Genomic DNA, 24,408 nt, shown 5'->3' with positions numbered 1-24,408 from the left:
GCCCCGCCCGGGCCGGGCCAGCGTGGGTACCGGGCGGGTTCCTCGCGCGTCAGACCACATGATCCCATAAAACATTCATCCGCTCCCGAACCACGTCGCCGCCGCCCTCGCCCTCCGCGCCGCGGCCCCGCCAGTTCATCCGACTGGCGGAGCGGAGCGCGCCCAGCCTCGTCCCGCGGCCGGGCCGGGGCCGGGCCGGAGCGGCGGCGCCTGGATGCGGACCCGGCCGCGGGAAGACGGGCGCCCGCCCCGAAGCGACTTTCGGTCTGGGACGCGCCCTGCCCGACCCCGACGATGAAGAAGGCGTCCAGCGGAGGTGAGTGCTGCACCGCGCCCGAGCTGGCCGCTGGGTGGGGCGCCGAGGTGGGGGAGACTCTCGGAGCTGCAGGGCGGGTCCCGGCTGCCCAGGCGGGCGGCAGGGTCACAGGCAGCGGCGAGGGCCACCGCAGTGCCGCGCCGACTGGGGCCGCAGGTGCCCGGCCCCGGGAGGGCGGAGCCCGCGGCTGCAGGAAAAGTTGCCGCTTCCCGGGAAAGTTGGCGGCGGCGGCGGAACGGGAGGCAGCGGATCCCGATAGCCCGCGACGCCGGGCCAGGACTGGGGTGGGGGCTGCCGACTGGAAGGGCGCGGTCTAGCCTGGAAGAACCCCGGCCGCGAAGGGGTTAATGAGCAGATTTGCAGAAACGTGGGCACCGAGCAGAGGTGGAGGCACCGGCCTCCTCCGCGGTTGCCCCGAGGACTCAGCTCAGGATCTCTCCTGTCTCTGGGGTCAGGCTGCAGCGGGCTAAATGGGGGCGTTGGCAACAGCAGAGGTAGTGGGGTACGCGGGGTTAGCCCTGCGCTGCCCCTTCAGGGCGTCCGCGATGAGAGGAGGCAGCCGGGCACCTCGCATCCGCAGCCTACGGGGCCCCTGAGGGGCTCTGCTGAGGGGCTCACCTGGCAGCCCTCATGGGGCCCCTTCCTCTACCTGGTATGAGGTCCAGAGTGTGGGGGCGGGGGGCCCAACTGCTGCCTTGCCATGGTTCCCTATGGGCTGCCCTGCTCCTGTCCACAATGCCGCAGGCTGCACACACGTTTCCTTGCACGTGCAGGAGTCTACAAGGGCTGTAACTCGAACACCGCGTGTGCACACGCATGCCAGGCTGCCCCGGCGTGCATGTGCATGCATGCTGTGGGTGCACACCCGCATCCTCGCCCCCACCTGCATGCCCACAGCCATGCACATGAACATAGCACGCTTGTTGTGATCGCCACACTTGGCACATGCTGGGGCCCCTGAGCAGGACCCGCTTCCGTGCCTACACGCACATGTGTTGAGGGGGAGGCTATGGGCAGCAGGAGCTCACAGACTGAGGAGGTGAGAAACTGGCTACAAGATCCTGGACCCACCTCTGTCCACCAGCCCCCAGTGTCCGGGGAGTCTCCCCTTCACAGCCCCTCAGGCCTCAGTGTGTGAGTGTGTGTATGTGTGTAACTCAGCATGCATCTGTACATGTGTGCCTGCATGCATGACTGTGTGCAGGCCTGTGGACACATCAGCATGTGTCTCGTGACCTCTGGGTATAGGTGCCACCGAGTGCCCAGGTGGTCTGTGGCCAGGGTCTGCCCAAATCTGTAGCAGAGGCCCCCGGAATGTGTTGGGGGCTGGCTCAGTGCACAGCCCAGGCTGCGGGGTGAAAGGCCCCCAGGCACTCGTCCTTTCCCCCACCATGCTGGGGCAGTGGTGGCCAGTAGGTACTGGGACCTCCCGGACAGGGAAGGTCCATTTCTAACCTGGAGGTCAGCACAGGGACAAAGTGGCCAGATTCCTTGGCTGCTCAGCAGTGACCTCTGCTCAGCCCAGCCCAGTGCAGGTGTGTGCCCAGCCGTCTACTGACCCAGGGTGACCTTAGGAGGATTTGGCCCCAGTGCCTTGGTCCCTCCATGCTGAGGGCTCCGTGGTATGTCACCTGCCTTAGGAGCTGTGTGGGGCTCCGAGACAAGGGCGTCAGGAACTCACTCTGGGGTAAGGAAGACCCCAGCCAGGGCTGGGGGGGGGTGGGCAGAGGCACACCGCCTGCTCCCCAGCCACAATCAGTGTCCTCGTCTGTAGAATGGGGACAAGCCAGTCATTCTTAAAAGGTGTGTGAGGGTGGGTCCTCTGATAGGGCAGGCAGCATGGCAGGCCACTGTCCCTGTCTAAGCCTGCCCTTCCCGCTGTAAATCAGGCACCCGCCCCCGCACCCCCAGTCAGAGCGGGAAGAAGCCAGCTCCCACTCAAGGACCAGGAAAAGTGGTCGCCGGCTCCAGAGTGCAGGTTGGTGGGAGGACAATGGCCTGGATTTGGGTCTTGGCGGTACCACCCATTGGGAGGTATGACCTTGGTGGGACAGTTCATCACTCTGTGCCTCATTCTCCTCACATGCGACAGGGGCCAGTAATTAGCATCCCCTTAGGAGTTGTTGGGGGAACTTCAAGGCAGAGGCCCCCACTGAGTTCTGACCCCAGGGCTTCTACCTTCAAAATACCCAGAGGGACCACTGCCCCACCCCCATCAGCCATTCCCATCCAGGGAAGTCCTCCTTCACTGCCAGCCAGACCCCTTCCTCCTACCCATTGGCAGATGGGAAATAAAGGCTCCTAGAGGTCACAGGGGAGCTGGAGGGGGCGGGGGCAGGTAGGGCAGCAGGGAGGGACTGGGCACCACTGAGGTGGGAGGTGGCCACCTCCCTGTATATTTCCCAAGCTGGGGCAGCAGCTCTGCTCTGCGCCTCACCAGCAGGGAGCCTGCAGAACCCAGAGCCTCCGCCCTCTCTCTATGTGCAGCTTCATGGTCAGCTGGAACCTTGCAGCCTTTCCCTGTGGTCCCAGGTGACAGGGAAGGGAGACGGCTGAGGAGGGGCAGGTTGGCCCGGCAAGTCTCAGCAAGCAAGAGGGCAGGTGGGACATGCTGGGCTGTGGAAGGCCCGCGGTCTGAGGGGGCTGAGGGCCAGCCAGGCCTGGGCGGCTGTGCCCTCCCAGGCTCTCTGACTCCCCCCGACCCTTTCTCTGCTGCCTCCAGGCCCACGGACATTGAGGGCCCCTCCTTGCTCCCTTCCCCAGCCTTGAATTCATGGCTCCATAGCATAGACATTTCTGGCAGCTGGTACAGTCCCAGGAGGGTCCTGGCTGATGGGGGGCAGAAGGAGCCCAGCCCTCAGGGATGAGGTCCCTGCCCTCCTGGGCCTGTGGCCAGGAAGACTCCTTGGAGCTTCAGTCTGTGAACCTGGAAAGGGGTTGGGAGAACGAAGCCCAAGGGGGGAGTTCCATGGCGGAAGAGTGAACGTGTTGACTGAGTGAGTGGTGGTGAGGGAGTGAGTGTGTCAGCGAGTGTGGGAAAGCTGAGGACCCTTAGCTGTGTCTGTCCCATGTCGTACCCCACCCCCGGGCTGGTGGGCCCTGGCCGATGACCCCCACCCTCTGCCCAAGGCAGGGCTGCCTGACCCTCTGAGGCCACCCAGCACCTGAGCTCCAAGGTCCGTAGGAGCCTGCCTGGCTGCCCCAGCCCAGCTGTACCCAGACGTGTCCTCCGGGGCCCGGCCTCTGCATCCTCTGCACCCCTCAGCGTCCCTTGCCCTGCGGCCTGGCTGTTTCTGCACCCTCAAGCAGCCCAACCCCAGCCACCCGTCATCCTCTCATTTACTCGTTCATCCATTCATTCATTTATTTGTTTTTGGGCTGTGTGGCCCTACTCTGAGCCGGGCAATTACAGGGGTGTGACCTTTGGCCTCCTGCATTTATAGGACTAAATCCTGTAAAGGGCAGACGCTCACAGAGCTGCAAGTGGAAGCCCCGCCAGAGGATAGGCTCACTGTCCACACCCCCTGCATCTCGCTGCACCATCACGGGAGTGCGTGGGCCCACCAAGTCCCACCATACGGGTGTTCTGTGTGGCAGTTTCTTCTTTTGTCACTGTATTTTAAACACTTTGCACATCGGGAACTATTCCTGTGCATCATGGGTTCAGTGGTGCGTGCAGAGCCCCTTCCCGAGGACGCGCCATTGTTCCTCCGACTCTGCCGGGCCTCTCCCACTGCCCAGGGTTGCGGAGCCGGGTGTGGGGAGACCTGCTCTGCACATGAAGACCCCACAAGGTCCCCCAGAGGTGTGGTCACATCCCCCTCTCCTGATCCTGACCCCTCCGAACCTTTCCAGAGTGGGCTCTGCATTTCTCACTGGTAGTGAGTAAATATACATCCATATTGATCAGGATATTCCAGCTCTGGCACCTCCAGCCTCCCCTTTCCTGCCCCCTTTGCACGGTCTCTGCCTCTGCCCTGCAGCTGTCCGACTGCCTTGTCTCCAAGTGGCGGCAACCTTGCTCCAAGAGGGGAGGAGGGGGGGAGGAGCCATCGGGCACCTCCCACAGCCTTGTGCCCCCACCACCCACACGCAGGACAGGGCAGCCAGCCCTGGGAGGTGTGGCTGTAAGGCAGGGCAGTGTGCAGACCTGCCAGAGGGGACACGGGGAGGTGCTGCCTGGGCAGAGACCAGGGGGGCCTGGCAGGTGGAGCTGGGCCACTGGTGACACAGGGAGCCTGGGGTGTCAGGAGCTGACCCTGCTCGGTTCAGGCAGCCCACTCGGCACCCTGGGGGTGCTGCTCCACTCTGCGGTTGGCACCAAGGCACTCCTAACTGGCCGTCACACATCATGCTCCGTGGAATTGAAGTTCCATGGAAAGCTGATGGGAGGTGAGCAAGGGTTTCGTAGTCAAGCAGATTTGGGACCAGCCAGGTTAAGCGGCACTGATGGAGCTCCTTTTGCCACAGGGCATCAGGTTTGCAAGTAGGGTGGGAAGGGCCCCTTGCTGACCCCTCTGCAGTACCCCCCAGGGCCTGGCGTGCGCCAGAGTTTGTGTTGGGAAACAGTGACTGAGCTACCTCTCTGAAGGACTGTGAAGGGACCTTCCGGCCCCCAGCAAAGGCACCAAGAATGGTGGGGCCACCTTACCCACACCCTGTAGCCACCCTACCTGGTGGGTGGAGGGACCACACTTCTGGCAGCGTGAGGCAATGTGCAAATTTAACCTTTGGGTTTATGACTCTATTTCTTTGCAGCAAATGTCACGGGAAATGTCAGGCTGAGGCTGAAGCCGGTAAGGGGCCCGTCGAGGAAGCGGGCGGAGTACCGAGGGGCTCAGGCCAAAGCGGGGCTCCAGGACCCTCACCTCCTCCTGGGAGCCCTCTTGGATTGCCTGCCGAGTGCCTGGGCCCAGCACTGTGTCCTCAGTCTGTCCCAGCTGTGACCTCGTTGAGATGTTGCCTTTATTTACCTGCTGCCAGGACCCAGATGGGGCAGGCTCGGGGACTGCCAGCAGCCTCCCCTCCAAGTCTAGGCAGCCGCTAGATCGGCCTGTGCCACGCCGACTTGCTGTGTGACCTTGGGTGGCACCCGCTCTTCCTGGTCACCAGAGGCCTCATTTGTTATCTGCAGCTGTTGACTGACTCGGTGCCTTCGTGGGTAGAAAAACGTGCCAAGTCGGAGTCATGTGGGGTACTGGGCTCTGGGGGTGGTGGGGGACGGCTGTGTACAGAGCCAGCAGGGTTGGGAGCTGGGCATATGGCATCCTGTGGTGGCTCCAGGCACACAGTAGGCCTGTTCAGCCCAAGCGGAGACCTCACGGGGAGCCAGGGCCGTGCGGAGGTTCCTGCCCACGGTTCTTTTTGCACTAGCCTCATGCAGCAGGGGGAGGAGCAGCCCATTTCCTGCCTCATCCTTGGGCACGGTGGGGTCTGGGCAACAGGAGGGTGGGCCACTTACCCCTCAGGGTGGCCTGCAGCCCAGAACCACTTCCCATCCCCAAAGATGTGGCTGGAAGCAGAATTCCAGAGAAGGGCCCAAGCTGGCCAACCGCCAGGACACGCGGGGTGTCCCGTCGGAGAGCTGTGGGGCTCCAGGCGACACAGGGAGTGCTGCACTCGGCTCTCCCACCCGCCTCCACAGAGCAGCCCAGCCAGGGACCCGGGAGTGGCCCTTGTGTCCACCCACTCTTCCCAGAGCCCTGCCAACGCCCTTCCCCTGTGCTCGCCTCTATCCCAGTCCCTCCATACGCTCTGGTGAGGCCTCCCTGCTCTCCCAGCAGCCACTCAGCCCCAGCCCTTGTCCTCCGAGAGCACAGAGCAAGCAATCACGCCCCGCCCAGCTGCCAGGGTCTCCTGAGGGCTAAGGCCATGCAAGGCAGTGGCCAGTGAGCCTGGTGGGGACCAGGACAGGTCCCCTTGGGGACCAAGGCCAAGACCCCCAGGCCAACTGGAAAAACAGCAGGACTGTCACTGTCCACTGCTGCAATGAGCATCGGCTACCCCAGCACGTGGGTGGCCTTCCCCACGGGATGGGGACCAAAGCAGGGGCTGAGTTGGGCCATGGGACATGGTTCCTGAGTGTGACCTGGCAGGTGACCCCCACTGTCATCTCCTGGGGAGGACCCTTTCCACCCTTGGTGGGATTACCCAGGGTACACACTCAGGGTGGGGTTGGGGGGAGCCCCGGACAGGTCCCAGAAGGTCACTCCTTCCCTCCATGCTCTCAGCAAATGCTTTCCAGCATTACATTCAGGCCAGCCCTGTGTTGCACAGTGGAGTCCCCTAGATTCTTGAGACACCTTCCACCCGAGAGGTCCCCAGGCCCCAGGAAGACACCCCAAAGCCCATGAGGTCCCCAGAAGAGAGAAGTACTATGTGAGTGCCAGCAGGGTGCTGAGGACCCTGAGGCCCACCCCCCTCCCCCAAGGCCACACTGGCCCTCGATCATAGGGACTGGAGCTACTGTCTGAGGGGAGGGGGTCCTGGAGGGAGCGGAAGTTCGGAGACTCTAGGACAGCCCGCTGTGGGGCTGGGCCCAAGCATGCCCTGGGCTGGCCCTGTGCAGGGGGAGGAGGGAGACGAGAGGCAGGTGAGGGGCTTGTGGAGGCCAAGAGGGTAGCAGAGGGAGGGGCGGGCACCTTGGACCAGATGGCTGCCCTGTGGAGGCTGCTGCCGCCCGCCCGGCCCAGCAGGGAGCCAGCCCCCCGTGCTGTGGGCTCTGGGCTGTGTGGCCCTTGGGCCCTGCACCGCAGCCCTGTCCAGGCTGTCTTTCATCTCCCTGCCTCGGCCCCAATTTATGTCAGGCAGAGGCTGACATGGGGACAGGTGTGACAAGTGTTTGGCTTCCTGTTTGAAAATTGGCAAAAGTAAAACTCTCCCCATAAAGATACCCTGTCTGCATGCCTCCTGGCTGCCACTGAGAGCACCCATCGTGCCGGAGACCGGCGGCGGCCCTAATGGGCTCCGTCCTTCACCTGCTGCCTGAGCCTTGGCTTGGCCCCTGGGCTGGCCTGAGGTGGGTGGTGGCCCGTGTGTGAGAGTCCCTACGGAGCCCTCCCCATGCGGGCACCCCCATCACAGTCTGAGAGAGGCTCATATCCTCCTCAGTGAGCGGGGCCAAGGGAGGGGGCAGTGTGCTTTTTGGGCAGGCGTGGGAATTAGGGAGGGAGGGGCTGCAGACCTTCACAGGGGGCAACAGCCCAGGCGGCCAGCAGTGTGCTCACTGTCCCCTCGTTGCCCTGAGGCCCGGGCAGGGTCGAGACCCGCCCCGGCCTGCCAGTCATGCAGGACCCCTCGGGCCGCACTGATATCCTTCACTGCCCCATGGGGGAGCCCATGAACCTGTGACCCCAGCCAAGCTCTACCAGCTCTGCTTGTGTCCCCCACCAGGCCCTCCTCAGCCCCACCAGGACTGAGTCCATTGCTCCAGCCGGTCTGAGGATGGACGCCTTGGACAGGCCTGCAGTGTGGGAGGAGAGCAGGTTGGGAAGGGTCCCGCCTCCGAGGGGTGGTGTGGCGGGGGTCTGGGGAGGAGAGCCCTCCCAAGGGTGTGTTTCTGGGAGTAAGAGGGCATTCCTGAGGGGGGCTCCCTGAGCAAAAGTAAGGCTCACTGCTCTTGCCGAGGTCAGGGCCTAAGGTGAGGTCGGGTCACTAGCATGCCCTCTCTAGCTATGATTTGACCTCGCCTCTGTCAGATGAGACCATGGTCCCTGCTGGGGGCGACATGAGGCACTCTTTAGATGCTCCCCCAGGGTGGGTGGGCTGGGCATTTCCTGTGCACCCACTGTGTGCCTGCCCACGTGAGCTGTGTGGTCTCTCTGACCCCTGTAGGGTGGGTCTCTGGTCTGCAGGTGAGGGGCCCGTTCTGAGAGGCTGGGAGACCTGCCTGATTCCCCAGCAAGGCAGAGCCCTGGGCAGGGACCCCATGGCCTGGGGCCCCCGGAAGGGGACCCTGCTACCTGAGCAGAGTCACCCACCTTTCCAGGGCAGGGCTGCCCTCCAGTGTCGCACATGAGACCCAACAGAACAGACTGAAAGCACTTTTGATTTTACCACTTTATGTGCCTTGTCCTGAGAGAAAAACCTGGGAAAACGGAGTTTTAAGAAAGGAGTTGTATCAAACAGCAGGCTCTCATAGCAAAAGACCACAGATGGGATGGCTTTTTTTCCCCATTTTTTTTTCATATATGTGTCCAGTTGACCGGATGGCTTAAACAATAAGAGGCGCCTTCTCGAGGTTCCGGAGGCTGGAGTCTGAGACCAGGGTGCGGCAGAGGCGGATTCTGGTGAGGGCTCTCTCGCTGGCTGGGTCCGCACGTGGACAGAGCAAATGAAAGCCAGGTCCCGCGCCTCCTCTTCTAAGGGCTCTGATCCCACTGTGGGGCCACACCCCAGGACCTCATTAAACCTAATCACCTGACTGGTACCCCATGGACTCGCCTGGGCCCGGACATCCTCAGGCAGTGCTGTCTGCCATGGGCATGAAAAGGCTGCCTCGTGCTGAGAGGAGGGTGTTTCCTGCATGCACGTGACCGGCGTTTATGGAACAGCCCCTGTGGGCTGGCCCACGGCCTCGGGAGCAACTGACAGAAACAAAACAAACAGCTTGGGCACCTGTGAAGTGGATAGGGGAGGTGTGGAGTGAAGTGGGCTCCCTGGCAGTGGATAGAAATAGGGGTGTCAGGAACCCTGGGGGGTGGTTCACCAAAGTGCTCCCACCCCTGGTGAGGTTCTGAGACCCAAACTCCCATTTCACAGATGAAGAACCCAGGCCTGATAGGCCAGGGTCACTGGCTATGTCTGAGCTTAACTGGACAAAGTGGCTGGGCTGGGGATGACCCAGCCTTGTGGGCCTGCTGCAGTCCTGGGGTGGGGGGTGGGCAGCTAGGGAGGAGCAGAGGGGTGGGCCAGTGGGCGGGGTCTGGCTTCCTGTGAGCCCTGCAAAGGAGGGAGGCTGCTGGCCACGTACACAGCTTTAAGTATTCCTTAAGGCAAAGAGGGGAAGAGGGGCCGAGGCTTGGGCCAAGGGCACAGCTCCGAGCAGGCTAGGACTGCCAGGGACACTGGGCAGGGGACCAGGTCTGTCTGGCCTGGGCCTGGCCCCATGCAGGGGACCCTCCAGTGCCAGGCTAGAGGAGGAAGGAAGGGGGATGGGGCGGGGTGTTGTGAAATCACTGGGGAAAATTTCAGGAAAAAGGCAAATGCCTTTTCAGGCTTAATAAAGTCAAGCTATGGTCAGCCTGGGCAGGGAGGTGGGAGAGGCCAGCAGGGTCCTCTGTGGGGGGAAGGTCCAGCAGCTTTGTCCCTCCGACTCCATAAAGGACTGAGTAGGACTCGGCCTGCGGATGGCCCTGCCATGGCTGTCCACTCCTGTGGTGGTCCCCCACAAGGCCTGGGGCTTTGGGGGCCTTCCCCCAGCCTCATCTTTGGCCCCAGGGGCATCTATGCCCTGGGTCTGGGGGTAGGGGAGTGGGCTAGGCATTTTCTGGAGCTTCCCTCAGGTGTGTGTGAGAGGACACCACACTGGGTTGCCAGCACTGACCTCTTCCCCATCCCCAGGGCAATTGCTGAGAAAATGAGGCCACCGTCCCTGGCCCTGCCCCCAGGGCAGCCGACCCCCTCCTGCTGCCAGAGGCCCTGCGCAGCAGCCTCAGGAAGTAGCCGAAATACACTGACCTGTTTTCCAGGAGGCAGCGGCGCCTCCCTTTCCCACCCTAGATGGTGAGAAGCCGCCAACGGTTTCCATCCCAAATTGATTTCAAATAAGGAAGAGTAATCACACACAATCATATAGGAATAATTTATCACTTGTTAATAAAAGAGCAATTACTTATTCACGTCGCCCCTGCCTGCGTGCCGTGGGTTCAGTTGCAGAGACTCGATTAGTGCTCTCACAGAAGCCAAAGGAAGCTGGTCTGTGCTGGATGAGGCCAGGGCGAACCCTCCCTGGGGCCACAAGTGCAGGAGGCGCCTGCTGGGCTTATCCGCCAGACCCCTTGCTCCTGAGGGACGTCAGTGGGGGGCAGGGGACTCGGATCTAGGGGGCAGGAGCAGGGCAGAGGTGCGGAGGGTCAGCAGAAGTGTCTGCCTGGTGGCAGCAGAACTGTGGAGAGCCTGAGCACACTTGGGTTTTCAGGCTGGAGGCTGTCCCTTCCAGTGTCTGGATTTCAGAGGCTTCTGGAACCAGGAGGCTAGAGCGTCCCTGGGGACTGGGAGCATCCATCCTCAGCCACCCTTGGCTGAGCAGGGGCTGAGGAGCCTTGTCCCTGCCCCAGACACTAGGCCGAGCGCTGCTGGACCTCCCACAGCCCCAGGTGTCTCTCCTGCACCACGGAGACACCTGCTTCTGACCCATGTTCCTCCCTGACTTCTGGCACATACACTCTATTTCCTTCTTTTTATCTATCTCTGTCTCTGAGGTGCCAGTGCCAAACCAACGATGCAGGCTTTTTAGGAAGAGAACACAGTGGTCTACCGTATCTCGCTCCTAGTTAAAGCCTGCACCGGGCCCGGAGGCTGGTCTAGAGACTCAGTCTGCAGTGCTGGGCTGCAGCCACCGGTGCCTTGTTCCTTGTGTTTCCACGTGGCTGGCTTCACGTTTCCACGGCTCCAACCCTGCTCCCTCTTCTTAAGTACCTTCCCCAGCGTCTCGCTACCATAAGTTCCATTCATAACCAGTGGTGCCCAGCCCAGGTCACATAAATAAATGCTCTCTGCCATCTGGCCACAGAGGGGTACCTTAGCGACCCTCCCACTCTTGTGCGGCCTTTTGTTTTTCCTGGAGTTTACTGTTGACATTGTCTTTTTTTTCCTCTTGTCCCATCTGCCACCCTTATGTGCGTACTTTTCTGCACCGCAGGCATTCTACTGGTTTTCTTCACCTGGGCCAGGGAGCAATGGCCCCCTGACAGCCGCCCAGGACTTCCCTTCATCCTCCAGTGTTTCTTGGACCCTGCGTTTTCCTCCTTCAGGGTTTACATTCTCTTTTAGCTGAAACACACCTCAAACAAACTCTCTAAGGCAGATGCAGTGAAGAATCATTCTGTCCTCGAATGTTACCAAATCCATTCAAGTCGCGTTGGCCTGGTCCAGAATTCCGTGCTGGAAGTGGACTCTGCTCACAGCTGGGAAGCCACAGCGATGAACAAACCGGCGCTTGGTGCGTCGTGGCAAAGTCTGACGCCACGTGGCTTTTCCTCCGGGTGCTTCTCATGACCTTCAGAGACCGGAAATCACATGGCGGCTTTCATTGGTTGTGCTTCGCAGCTGCCCAGTGGAAGGCCAGGTCTTCTGCTCTGGGAGATTTTCTGATATTATTTCTTTGATAATTTTTTCTCCTCTATTTCCCATGTTTTCTCTTTCTGAAACTTCCAATAAGACAGATGCTGGACCCATCCTTTGTCTTCTGGAGATCATCGTTTCCCCTCTTTCTCTTTTTGTTTTTCTTTTCCTGACTCCCTTGACCTTGTTTTCCAACACTTCCATTGATTTTTTTTTTTAATTTTAGCAATTCTATTTTTAACTTCCAGGCACTCTTCCTGTTTTCCGATGGCTCCTTGGTTGGAGCACCCTGTTCTTGTTTTGAACCCTCCTGTATCTCTGCAAGGACACTGATTAGATTTTCCTCACGCTCATCCGTTCCCTGCACTCTCTCCACTTTCTCTACTACCATTTCCCCTCCCGTCTCCATTGGTGCCCTTCCTGGACACCTGGTAGGGAAGCGCTAAAGGGGGCCCGGATGCTCCTCTGGGAGCCGAACTTGTGGATGCAGGATTGGGGTGATCAGGCAAGAGCCACTGCAGGGAGACCTCTCCTCTGGGTGTCCCTTCAGAGCACAGCCCAACACCCTGCTCCTTGCCCCGCACAGCTCAAACACCTTCGTCATCACCGTGGGTCCCAGGGATGCACACGTGTCCCATGCGGCTGGTGGGTGGGCAGGGAAGCGGACCAGGGAGCGTGCCCTTGCCATCTGAGCAGCAACGTGACTCAGTGCTGAGTGCAGACCAGGCTGTCTCGTGAGGCCAGGCGGCTGCCCTGGGCTGCGGGCCTGTCTTGGAACGTGAGAGTTTGCGCTCTGCACTGAGGCTGCCCTCGGTGGAGGGGGCGGGAGGAGGGGGAGAGGAGAGTGGCTCTCTGCAGGCTCCTAGCTCAGCCTGGCCGAGGTGCCTCCTCCCACCCAGACACAGCCTCTCCTGGGTGAGCGAAGCAGGGCTGTCAGGCCAGGCTGCAGCAGCCCTAGACTGTGGGAAGCAGACCATCAGCGTGGCTCTGGGGTGCCATCTCCAGCCCTGGGTGGGTCTCACTCCTCTGGGCTCCTCACCTGAGACAGGGCTGACCAGACCAGATTAGCAGAGGCTCCACACCAGCCTCTGGGGAGGCAGAACTGGGCTGGGGCCCCAGGTGTGGGTGCTTAGTGGCGATCCAGGTTGGAGGCACCTTGGGGACACAGGGAGGCAGATGCTGACCCGTTGTCATCCTCCTGTCGCCGGCGGGAAACAGACACGGAGCAGACCTGCAGCCCCCCCCCCCCCCCCCGCTGCTCAGGGAAGGGGTACAGAACTCACATCGGAGCCCAAAGCTGCTGGACCCCAGGGCCCGCCTCAGCAGCCTGGGAACAGAAGGCATGAGCTGAGGACAAGGCGCTGTGTGGGTCAGGGAGCCCAGAGCCCACTGGCCCACCTCGGGGTGGGGGGCCAGTTGCCCCTTCCTACTGAGTGGGTCCCTGGAACTCAGGGCCTGCTCTGGTCTCCTGGGACAGTGGGGGTGGGTCTGGGACCCTGTCCTTGGCCTTGCAGGTGCCCCCTGGTCACCTAAGGTCTCTCAGCCTTATGGCCCTGCCTGAGGAGTGGGGTTGACAGCCACCCTCCCCACCCCTGCCCTGCTCAGCAATGTCTGGTGGCCGCCCAGCACTGGCCCCTGACTCACTCACCTCTGGTGATCCCTGCCCTTGGGTGAGACCAGCCGAGGTCTGAGTGGACCCCAGGCGCTAGTGGCCTGTGATCCCAGGGCCTTGCCCATGGCTGATGTGATGATGATAAGGACTGTGAGTCTCCGAAGCTCAGTTGCCACTCAAGACCCTGGCCATGGGTCTGCAGGTGACTTGGGGACCTGATTCCATGGGGGACCCACCCTCCCATGTCTTCCTTCTCCCCTAGGCTTTGTTGGCCCATCTTTGTGCTTATTTGGGAAGCTCTCGTCAACCTGGGAAGTGCATTAGGACTAGCCACTTCCCCTCCTCCCAGCCCAAGTGCACAGGGCGATGCTAGTTAGTCAGCGAACCCCACTCAGGGCAGCTGGCTGCGGGGCCCCCAGAGGAGGGAGAATTGCCCTGGGCGGGGCTGGATCGGTGTTGAGAGGCTGTAGCCCCAGGCCCCCCTGCCCACCCAGAACTTCCTCTCTATAGACACGCCTCCCTGAAGGCCCCCCCTCCTCCTCCCAAGCAGGGACTGTGGGGGCCTGTGCCTCCTCCCAGTGCCCGGAGACATCCGCTCCTCACAGCCAGTTTTGTCCTGGGCTTTAAGTTGTCCTCTTCGATAAGTGTCTGATTGCCAGTCTTCTGACAGCCTCCTTAGCAAAATAATTGTTTTTCCCTTGACCGGCACGCTATTTCAGGTCCACCTCCTCTCCTCACCCGCTCCGGCCCCTTCGGATACTGCCAGGCACCGCTCCTTTCGGCTGCGTGGCCTCGGCAGCACCTTCGTCACCTGCGGGTTTGAGGGACCTCTGTGAGGCTGGGGTGGCGGGAGGGTGAAGGCAGCAACACCCACAGGCAGCAGGTGCTCACCACGCTCCCGCCACAGGCCCGGTCGGCACACTATTTTTCCAAATGGCCAAATACTAAACACTTTCAGTGCTGTGGGCCCCGTGCCGTGTCAGGCCACTGCACTCTGCTGCCCAGGCAGCGGCCAGAGGGCTGGCTGGCCAGACGCCCACGGAACAGGAGGCCCAAAGGCCCACAGGCTCCGATGAGGGTTTTGGTTTGGCCGCCTGAACTTGGCACCTTGGCCCCAGGCTGGTGGTGACTCGCACGGGAGACTCTCAGGCTGAGGAGGGTCACTTGCTGCCTCTCGAAACCTCATGCCCTGGAAAGCGCCAGACCCCACGAGGCCCACCAGAGCACATGCGGCCTGTCCGAGGCCTCTGCGGGCGCCCATCCTACACTCCCTGCCCCCGCTCTGCTTCGCATCTCCCCAGCCCCCTGCAGACACTCAACCCCTCACAGAGGTCTGAGCCCCCCCTGGTCTGGTTTTGCAAGAGCTCGGCTGCTCTGGGAAAGCTCAGGTGGGCTGAGACCTGACTTCTCCCTCCAGACCGGGGCTGGTCCCGCAGGGCAGATAGACGAGGGCCTCCCAAGGTGTGCGCTTGTCTTTTCAGGGCAGAGTAAATCTGGCTCGCACAGAGGCCATCTGCCCGGCCTGTCGGCGATGTTTGGCCAGTGCCGAGAGCACGTGGGGATCTGCCCCCGTCCCAGTGTCCTCCAACAGTCTTGGCTCCTGGGAGGGGCTCCCCCATTGGCCCAGCCTTACCCTAGCAACCACTCTGCTGTTTGATGACTCACTGCTGTGCCCTGAGCCCCCCACACCCCACAACTGAAGGCCCAGAACTGTACTCCCACAGCATGCACCCCAAGTATGCATTCCTACTGTGTGCGCCCTGATTGTGCATTCCTGCACTTTGCTCCGTCAGCGGCTGATGCTCAAAAGAACGGCCGGCTTCGCGTAAGTGGCAGGAGCAGGGGCCTGGGAAGAGGAGGGCTGGATAGGGAGGGAGGCAGGCCAGCACTGTTGGCACCACCAGGCCGGGCACTCAGTCCAGGACGGGAGTGGGTGGTGGGAAGGGGTCAGGAGGGCAGATGGCAGTGGGGGCAGGAGTGCCCCTTTCCTGAGCCCCTTCCCCAGGCAGGGGCATGTCGGCCAGTTCCTCATTAGTGTTCTCTGGGAACTCGAACCTATGATGGCCTTTGGAATCAACTAGCCAAGAGACTGTGATGAACTGGCTGTGGAGACAGAATTCTCTAGGTAATTAGGCAGCAGGTGTTTGTTGGTGGCCTGGTAGATGGGCCGGGAGGCTGGCTGACTCCCTCGGGCTGGAAGGATTTTCAGCTGGACAGAGCCTCTAAGTGCTGGCATTCAACCCCTAGCATGGGGGTCCCTGGGGTGGGGGCCAAGGGAGGTGGGCATGTGTAGGCTGGACAGGGTGAGGCTCCAGAGTTCCAGGCCAGAAGCCCAGCTTTTCCAAGGCTCCAGGCCAAGGGTCCTGATCACCAGCCTGCCTGCCTGGACCTTGACCCTGGCGGGGGTTCCAGGACTCCTCCCCAGGCATACCCTGACACCCAGAGCCAGCTCGGTGTTCTGGAGCACCTTAAATTCCCCAGGTGGCCCATGTCTGCCACACGGCAGGGTGCACACCTGTGGTCATTCTACTCCCGGATCACAGTTGTCACAAGCCAAGGCCTATGTCCTGATCTCAGGCCTGCAGTGCCCAGCGTGTCACCTGATGCAGTTTGCTGAGCAAGCAAGGGCTGAGTGAGAGCGGGGTCCCAGTCACAGGGCACTGCCTCTGGCCTCCGGCTCCCGGGTGGGAGCCCCTCCTCTGCAGACCTATTTCTTTGACTTGAAAGGGGCCCAGGGCTGCCCTCCCCGGTGCTGTATGGGCTGGAAATGTTGAGGGAGGATGGAGCTTGGGTTTGAGGTGGGGGTGATGGGGGAGGGGGAAGTCCTGACCCTTTACTGCCTGGCAGGCCTTTCATCCACCAGGCAGCATGACCGTGGGAACCCTGCTAGTCTTGGTTTGTGAGCAAGTGGCTTTTCCCCACTGAAACTCATGTCCTCAACTGTGAGATGGGTACATAAGCCAAGCCTCTAGGAGAGTTAGCAGACAGGGGACCAGAGTTAGCTGGCCCTGGCCTGCTGGCCTGGGGGCCACCTGTGTGTATTCAGGAGGCTGGTCCTACCGAGTCTCAGCACCACATCAGGCAGGGCCCGCCCACCATGGCGTCAGTTTCCTCCACTTAACACCACTTGGCCTGGGTCCAGCACCCTCCTGCCACAGCAGTGACTTGGTCCATTTTGGACCTAGCCCACACCCACAGCCACTGCCCTGAGAAGATTGTTAGGGCACTGGGGACAGCAGGGTGTCGGCCACACCCCTGCAGGGGTGGGCTGCCCCCACCTGGAGCTGGGGAGGGGGCCTAGGAAATGCAGTGGATGTGCACACCACCCCAGGACAAATGGACGGTGATGGTTGAGTGTGGGAAGCAAGTGAAGGCCGAGAGGGGACAGATGCAAGGCAGAGTCTGGGTGGTGAGCTCTTGGTAGGTGGAGGGCTGGCGGGGAGGGGGAGAGCAGCAGAGGGGAGGGGCACGGGCATAGCCCAACCCTGTGGCAGGTGGACACGGCTGGCTCTACCCCCGCCTGGAGCTATTTCTGGCCTCTGTGTGCTGAGCTGTGGCCTCCGGTTCTGCCTTGTAACTGCGGTCTGTGCCGTGCCCCTGTGAGGGATGTTCTTGGTGTTCAAGAGGATCCCGAGTTGACCGCTGTCGTGGCTACACTAAAGCTACCCAGCCCCCTACAGCCCACTGACCCCAGTCTCCTGGGGCTGGGGGTGGGCAGGCAGAAGCTCAGAGCCTTCCTAGAAGTGTCCCCTCCCAGCCACCAATGGCACAGGAGGGAGCAATGTGGCCCAGCACCTGTCCTCGTCCTCCCAGCCTGGGTCCCTTCCTGCTGAGGTCACACGGTGGCTACTCCTCAGGCTTGTGCAGGAGATGGTGTGGCTCTTCCCATCTCCTACCCTTCCTCCTGGACCTGCTCCCATGGGGGCAGGTCAGGGTCTCACCACTGATTGCCTTGGTTTCCTAATCTGTAAAATGGGCTCATGGTACTGAGAAGAAAATTGATTCTTATGCAGCTCAGACTCACACCTTTTATACCAGCGGGTAGAACCTCACAGCAGCCCCTGACGTGGGTGTCTCTGCCACCCCATTGCCGAGTGGGAGCACCAGAGCCCGCGGGCACTGAACCCGTGTTTGCCTTAGGGATGGGGGGAGAGGGACTGGTGTCCATGTGTGTGTAGTTCTGGGGGCCTGGCAACCTGGTGTGGGGCCGCAACAGTGACAGGGACCTTGGGGGGGCGTGTTGCGCCCAGGTTTCCTGTGCATACTGTGGTTTCCATGTATGTGAGCCAGAGCCACAGCAAGGCCGTCTTCTTGCCACACATGCCGGGAGGCAAGCTGGCACTGGTGCTCACTGAGGACCAGGACCTGGAGAGGCTGGGCCCAGCTAGGAGATGCGGCTGGGGCTGGCGGGCTGGAGTGCGGCCTGCAGCCTCTGATGGGCAGAGGGAGCCGCAAGGGCACAGACCTAGAAGCCAGAGAGGCCTGGATCCGGGGGCTGCAGAGGCCAGCAATATCGAGGGGACAGGTGGGAGAACGGGATGGGGATGGTGGGGAGACGGGACAGGGAGGTCTTTTAGGGCTGGGGGGGGCTGCAGTCCATAGTGGGTGTTGAAGGAGTCAGGTGGGTGACTGGGCCCAGCCCGAGGGGTAGGGTCAGGGGATGGCTCCCCATTGTCTGGCTTGGTCTCTGGTGTCCCCAGGGACCCTGCTGTGAGTGTGAACCCACACTGCAAAGTTGGGTTTGACTATCTCATAAAAAGATGCCCCCTTCTGCTTGCTCAGCAGAGGGGTTGCCATGGAGACCAGCGGGCTGGCCCCTAGAGGGGCCGGACTGGAGCCAATTATTGCGGCTGTGTGAGGAGAGAGCCCACTGCCCACTTTTGCCCTGGCATCAGGGCCCGTGCCCCAGGACCACACCTCTGAAGTTGGTTTCCAAAAAGCAGCTGGCTCACATGTCTTTGTGCCTGATGCCCGCTGCGCAGCAGGGCTGAACTGCTTGGCCCCTCTGTCAGCCGCCCCTGCCCATGGTGGTTCAGCCAAGCCCCAGAACCTTGCTTGGGGCATTCTTGGAGTGGGGGTGGCCCCAGGTGCACCATCTCTTGGGGGCCCAGGCTGGGGCAGGCTGGCGGTCAGAGCGGCCAGCCCTAATTCCGGTGAAGTCAGCTGAACCTGACACCAGCCTAGTGAGTGTGGGAGCTCACAGACTGTAGTGCAGGCCTGGGCGCCACAGGGCACTGCACAACAGCAATGTCTCTGGGACAGCGAGGCGGCAGCATGGTCATGCTGGTGGCTGGTGACACAGCCGGTCAGTGGTGTGGCCTGAGCTGTGGCATGGTGCAATTGGTGGCATGGCAGAATCATGATGGGCCCCGCCCTCGGTGCTGCTGAGGTGGTCTGGTGAGTACCTGCAGCCCCGCATGTGTGGCAATCACAGGGGTGTGCATTCCCCGACTCTGGTCCCCAGGTCCTGGATGCCCTCTCCCCAGCCTGGCCCAGTGAGTACCTGCAGCCCCACCCCACCCCACCCTGGGTCTCGAGTACAGGAAGTGCTGTTTTCCTAGCACAGTGACATCCTGTGACAGCAGGTGAGATGCTGGTGGGAGCTGGCTGGCATAATGAGGCCTGACTTCCCAAGGAGGCCCCACGAGGAGAGAGCCAGAGAGGATGTCAGCAGTATAAATAGAACAACTGCCGAAGCGGTGCCCCTTGCAGCCTCCCACACAAGGCCAGCCAGGAGGGGTACCCAGGGCTTGGGGGATCCTGGGCTGCTCCTGCCTCTCTGGATCCCCACACTAGGGCTGCCAGGTCCCCAGCAGGTGACAGAGGACAGAAGAGGTCGTCAGACTGGGGAGGGGACATCCAGGACCTGGGGACCAGAGTCTGGGAGTGCACACCCCTTGTGATTGCCGCACATGGCAGCTTGCTGGGGCCCTGAGCTTAGGGTGAGCTTCTGGACCAGCCCAGGCAAAGAGGGCTTGGCAGGGGCAGGGAACCCCAAGGTCACAGTACTGGATGGAGGAAGTTAGCTCGTGGTCCTCTTCTCCCTCCCGGCCCCATCCCCAGTGCTTAGCCAGCTCCTGTCTGCAAAATCCTGCTCTTAGCTAGCTGCCAAGGAAGGTGTTTGCTATCAGTGCAGGTGTTGGCTGATAACTCAAATGTTAGCCGATAAGCCAGAACCCTCCCAGGGGGATTCGCATTTTAATAGACTCACTCCTGAAGGCAGAAGGAACCTTCCGCTTTCAAAGACGGCTGCTCTAATGGTAGGCTGATAGGCACTGAGCTCAGCATTGCGTGGCCCTCCTGCCGAGATCAGGGCTGGATGCAAGCCTCGGAGGAGCCTGCTGCCTGGTACAGGCCACTGGTGAGGCCCCGTGTATCTGGCCCCTCAGTGGAGGAGGAAGAATGGGGATGTAGCCCCTTGGGGCTAGGGTGGAACCCCCAAGAATGGATGTGATGAGGGGGCTGGGGGCAGCTGGGATTGTGCGAAGGCTGTTGGGCTGCTAAGCAGTTAGCTCCTAACCTGGGGGAGAGATTAGGCAGCGAATGGGGCTGCAGGGAGGAGGCTACAGGAGGTGTTTTGGGCCAAGGCAGGAAGCGTTCCAAGTGGCTGTGGTGTGTGCAGAGGAGGCAACAGCCTGCTCGTGGATGGGGGACTCGCCCTTCTGAGCCTCTGACCCACCTGCCCTCAGACGTCCTGCCTCCTGACCCTGTGCCAGCGCATTGCTCGGGGCCCCAGGCATCTGCAGGAGGGCCACTGGAGGTGGTGGCTCCCAGCTCCACCAAGGTGCCTGCAGTTTTCTTGTTAAAGCCCAGATCCCTGCAGTGCTGAGGCCTCCTCAGAATCAGGGCCGCCCTGGGGTCTGAGCATGTCCTGGAGCTGGGGCAGTACACAGGGTCTGAACCACAGCTCCCCCAGCCCCTTGGAGACGGAGAGGGCCCAGCAGCTGACCGCCTGGCAGTCCTGGGCATGAGCCTCCATTCAGGGCCCCTCAGAAGGAACTCTGCCAGGCTGGCCCTCGAGTGTCTTCCAAGAGCCTCTCTCCCAGCCTGACCTGTGGGCTGGGGGCCGGGGGTGCTGTGGGCAGGCCAGGGACAGTGCTGGGCCAACAGGGACCGAGCTCACATGGGTCCCAAGAAGGTGTCCACAGGTGTGAGTGTCGCCCCAGGAGGCCCCCACGGGTCCTGGCTAACCTGAGTGGCGGGGCTGCAAGCGCCACCAGGTGTGTTGGAGCTCTGGGCTGGACGGCATGGGCATCTGCAGGCAAGGCCTCTCAGAGTCGAGCGGCCTGGCCTCTTGCCAGAGCCCAGGGTGGGCGGCCCTGGTGGCTCGGAGCCCTGGGGCTTAGCACAGTTAGCAGGGGCTCTGCCAAGCCAGGCAGGGTCCCGAAGGGGAGTCATCGACGCGCCTCTGGCCAGAGTTGTTGTCTGGAGGGCTGTCACTAGACGGCCCAAGTTCCGGAGCATGTTTCTGGCTGAGGTTGGAATACCAGCCCCCAGCACCAAGGTCCCGTGATTCCAAGGGAGCATGTGATTCCCCAGCAGGTTTTGAGGCACCAGCTTCCACATGGCAGGGAGAGCGGGGATCTCAGCACCTGAGTTTCCAGGGGTGACAGCCTATCCTGGAGTGGCCTGGTTCCCACACAACCCCCAGCCTCACAGGCTCCCTGCCAGCTAACTGCCCTCTCCTCTGCCCACAGGGAGCTGGCTACTGGCCTGGGTGCTGTGGCTGCAGGTGTGGCGGGTGGCAGCTCTGTGCCCAGGAGCCTGTGTGTGCTACGACGAGCCCAAGGTGACCACGAGCTGCCCGCAGCAGGGCCTCCAGGCTGTGCCCGCTGACATCCCAGCAGCCAGCCAGCGCATCTTCCTACACGGCAACCGCATCGCGCACGTGCCGGCGGCTGGCTTCCGCGCCTGCCGCAACCTCACCATCCTGTGGCTGCACTCAAATGCACTGGCCCGCATCGACGCCGCAGCCTTCTCGGGCCTGGCCCTGCTGGAGCAGCTGGACCTCAGCGACAACGCGCAGCTGCGGGCCGTGGACCCCGCCACCTTCCACGGCCTGGGCCGCCTGCACACCCTGCACCTGGACCGCTGTGGCCTGCAGGAGCTGGGCCCTGGCCTGTTCCGCGGCCTTGCCGCCCTGCAGTACCTCTACCTGCAGGACAACAGGCTGCAGGCGCTGCCGGATGACGCCTTCCGAGACCTGGGCAACCTCACACATCTCTTCCTGCACGGCAATCGCATCCCCAGCGTGCCCGAGCGTGCCCTCCGCGGCCTGCACAGCCTCGATCGCCTGCTGCTGCACCAGAACCGCGTGGCCCGCGTGCACCCGCACGCCTTCCACGACCTTGGCCGCCTCATGACGCTCTACCTGTTCGCCAACAACCTCACAGCACTGCCCGCAGAGGCCCTGGTGCCCCTGCGTTCCCTGCAGTACCTGAGGCTCAACGACAACCCCTGGGTGTGCGACTGCCGGGCCCGCCCCCTCTGGGCCTGGCTGCAGCAGTTCCGTGGCTCCTCGTCTGAGCTGCCCTGCAGCCTGCCCCGGCGCCTGGCTGGTCGAGACCTCAAGCGCCTGGCAGCCACCGACCTAGAAGGCTGTGCAGCGGCTGCTGGGCCTTCACGTCCCTTCTGGACTGGTGGGCCTGCCGATGAGCAGCTGCTGGGGCTTCCGAAGTGCTGCCAGCCAGAGGCTGCAGACAAGGCCTCGGTGCTGGAGGCCGGTGGTCCAGCCTCAGCTGGCAATGCGCTGAAAGGACGAGCACCGCCAGGTGACAGCCCTCCAGGCAACGGCTCTGGTCCAAGGCACATCAACGACTCCCCCTTCGGGGTCCTGCCTGTGTCGGCTGAGCCCCCGCTAACCGCATTTCGTCCCCAGGGCTCTGAGCCACCAGGACCCCCCACCATGGGCCCTCGCCGGAGGCCAGGCTGTTCCCGGAAGAACCGTACTCGCAGCCAGTGCCGTCTGGGCCAGGCAGGCGGTGCGGGCGGTGCGGGCGGTGCGGACGGTGCGGACGGTGTGGGCAGTGTGGGCAGTGTGGGTGGTGGTGCTGGAGACGCAGAGGGCTCAGGTGCCCTTCCTGGCCTTGCCTGCAGCCTTGCACCCCTTGGTCTTGCACTGGTGCTGTGGACAGTGCTGGGGCCCTGCTGACCAGCCCCTGATGGACAGCAAAGCCTTTCTCAGTGGCCGGGCGTGTGTACATACGGGGTCCCTTCCACACTGCGGCTGACACCGGGGCGCAGGTGCCCTCCCTGAAGGACGCCCCCCTCCATCTCCACTCCATCATGTTTACAGGGAGCAGTGGCCGTGTTTGTTCCAGAACACCGCCTCCCGCCCGGACTGCGGGGTACAGAAATATGCATTTTATTTTACTTGTGTAAAAATACTGGGCAACGTGGAATAAAGAGCTCTTTTCTAAGCGGTGGCCTTTCTGGCTATGGGTGCTATGAGCAATGAGAGGGGAGGTGGGCCCTGCCCCACTCACAGATCAACAGAGGCCCTGAGACCAAAAGAAGGGTCCACCCCTGCAAGTGGCGCTGTCAGGGCTGTGGGCAGCTCGGGCTGTCTCAGCCCAGCAGCACTTTCTGCTCACCCCCCAGCCACGCTGGGCTGATAACAGCATCCAGGGAGGGGAGTGTGTCCAGCACAGACCACACACCAGCCAGGGGAGCTAGACATGGCTGCCTTTGTGGGAACATTTGCTCTGGTGCCACATGAGATCCCTGGAGGTCCCAGTCTGCCGCCCCAGTCAGCCTTGCCCCAGTGGCCCCCCAGCTCCCATGTGGCTTGGAGTGTTCCCGGAAGGGTCTTGTGCAGGTGGGCCAAAGGGCTGGGGCATGTAGGCCAGCTCCCTCATTTCAGGGGCCCAGCAGGGGCTATATGCATCCCCACACCCCTGCCCGTGCTCACACGCCATACCTGCAGTCACACCTGCTCAGACATGCGCCTGGGGAACCCACATTTACACCATGGCACACCCCAGACACAGGCCCATGGGGGTCTGCATAACCCTGTCCACACATGTGCACACATAACACATGGGCAGGGCAGGGCCTGCACGTGGACACACACACATGCACACGCAGCACAGGCAGAAATAATGCACATGCACACCTCCCCCAGGCCTAGGTGGGGGGGGCTCAGACAGCAAAGGGAAGGAGGACACGTGGAGGAGGCTTCCCTACCCTCCTTGGGCAGGGGCCCTGAGGAGAGGGACAGCGAGGAAAACACGGACTGGGCAGGGAGGAAGGGGAGCGTTGCTGGTGGAGCCAGATGGCCATGAGGGCCCCCGGGGCTGCAGAAGCCCACAGGAGGGAGGCCGGGGGAGGGCGTGCTCAGCACCCAGGCCCCTTCTCCTCTGTCCCTGGTTGAGACTCAGACCCTCCCTCTGCTGCCCGGGGCAGTATCAGGGCACTGTGGGGGAGGCGCCCCTGCCTCTCCTGTCTGGTCTTCACCCCTCCTCATCCAGGTCCTCCCACACACCCCATCTCTTCTTCCAGACCCTCGGGCCTGGGCCCCCTGGAGCTTCCCGCCTCTGTGTGATGCCAGCAGTCTGTCCCTCTGCAGTGGGTCCGAGCCTGTCCTACCTCCAAGACCCGGCGCCTTGCCCCTGGGCTCAGAAGGGGCAGCTCAGGCGAGCCCTACACAGGCTCCCTCCCCAACCCTCTGGGCCCCGGAAGCCCAAGTGTCCCCTTTGAAAGCCTCCCATGAGGCAGCTCTGTGGACGCTGGTGTCAAGGTGTTGGGCTGCCTTGGGCCTGGGCATTGTGGGCAGAGGGAGAGCATGGGCAGGAGTTTCTTTACCCATTTTTCTCTGAGCAGCTGCTGCTTTGCCCAGGAAGATGCAGCCACACTACTGGGTGTGAGGAGGGGCAGGGCCCCAGGCTGAAACTGCAGGGCTCTGGAACGGCATGGCAGCCCCTAGTCTCCCACTGTCTTCCTGGCAGCCAGGAAATGGAAACGCCCATTCCCAAAAGGCTCTGAGGCCCACCTGAGCTCCTCAGCTTGCGTGCTTCCCAAGGTGGAAGTTCACGACCTCCTTGGAGCCTGCTCCTCACCGAGAGACACCTGTGTGCCCTCAGGACAATTTTCGAGCCAACTATGTGTGTCACCAGCAGCTAGAATCGCTGGAGGCTGCAGGGCCCGAGTTAAACTACAACCTGGCCCTTGGGTGCATCCTCCCCTGCCCCAGGAGGGA

The 24,408-nt window shown here is 62.1% G+C and overlaps 1 protein-coding gene across 1 annotated transcript; it reads left to right on the top strand.

The window, feature by feature from the left end:
• Positions 1-211: 211 nt before the first annotated feature.
• RTN4R (reticulon 4 receptor) lies at positions 212-22,473 on the top strand. Its single transcript, XM_053664413.1, has 2 exons — positions 212-316; positions 20,909-22,473. The coding sequence occupies exons 1-2, from the start codon at positions 295-297 to the stop codon at positions 22,360-22,362; spliced, it is 1,476 nt and encodes a 491-aa protein (XP_053520388.1). The 5' UTR covers positions 212-294; the 3' UTR covers positions 22,363-22,473.
• Positions 22,474-24,408: the final 1,935 nt, after the last annotated feature.

Source organism: Artibeus jamaicensis, unplaced genomic scaffold (genome assembly GCF_021234435.1).
Source record: "Artibeus jamaicensis isolate MK-2021 breed Jamaican fruit bat unplaced genomic scaffold, CSHL_Jam_final contig_1128, whole genome shotgun sequence".
In the NCBI taxonomy this organism is placed as follows: domain Eukaryota; kingdom Metazoa; phylum Chordata; class Mammalia; order Chiroptera; family Phyllostomidae; genus Artibeus; species Artibeus jamaicensis.
This window is presented reverse-complemented; position numbering and strand designations above follow the sequence as displayed.

What these genes read in the sequence shown, in the direction of transcription:
- RTN4R (XM_053664413.1), top strand. Translation starts at nt 295, where the DNA reads ATGAAGAAGGCGTCCAGCGGAG. An exon ending in GAAGAAGGCGTCCAGCGGAG is followed by an intron (nt 317 to 20,908) that starts GTGAGTGCTGCA and finishes CTCTGCCCACAG; the next exon opens with GGAGCTGGCTACTGGCCTGG.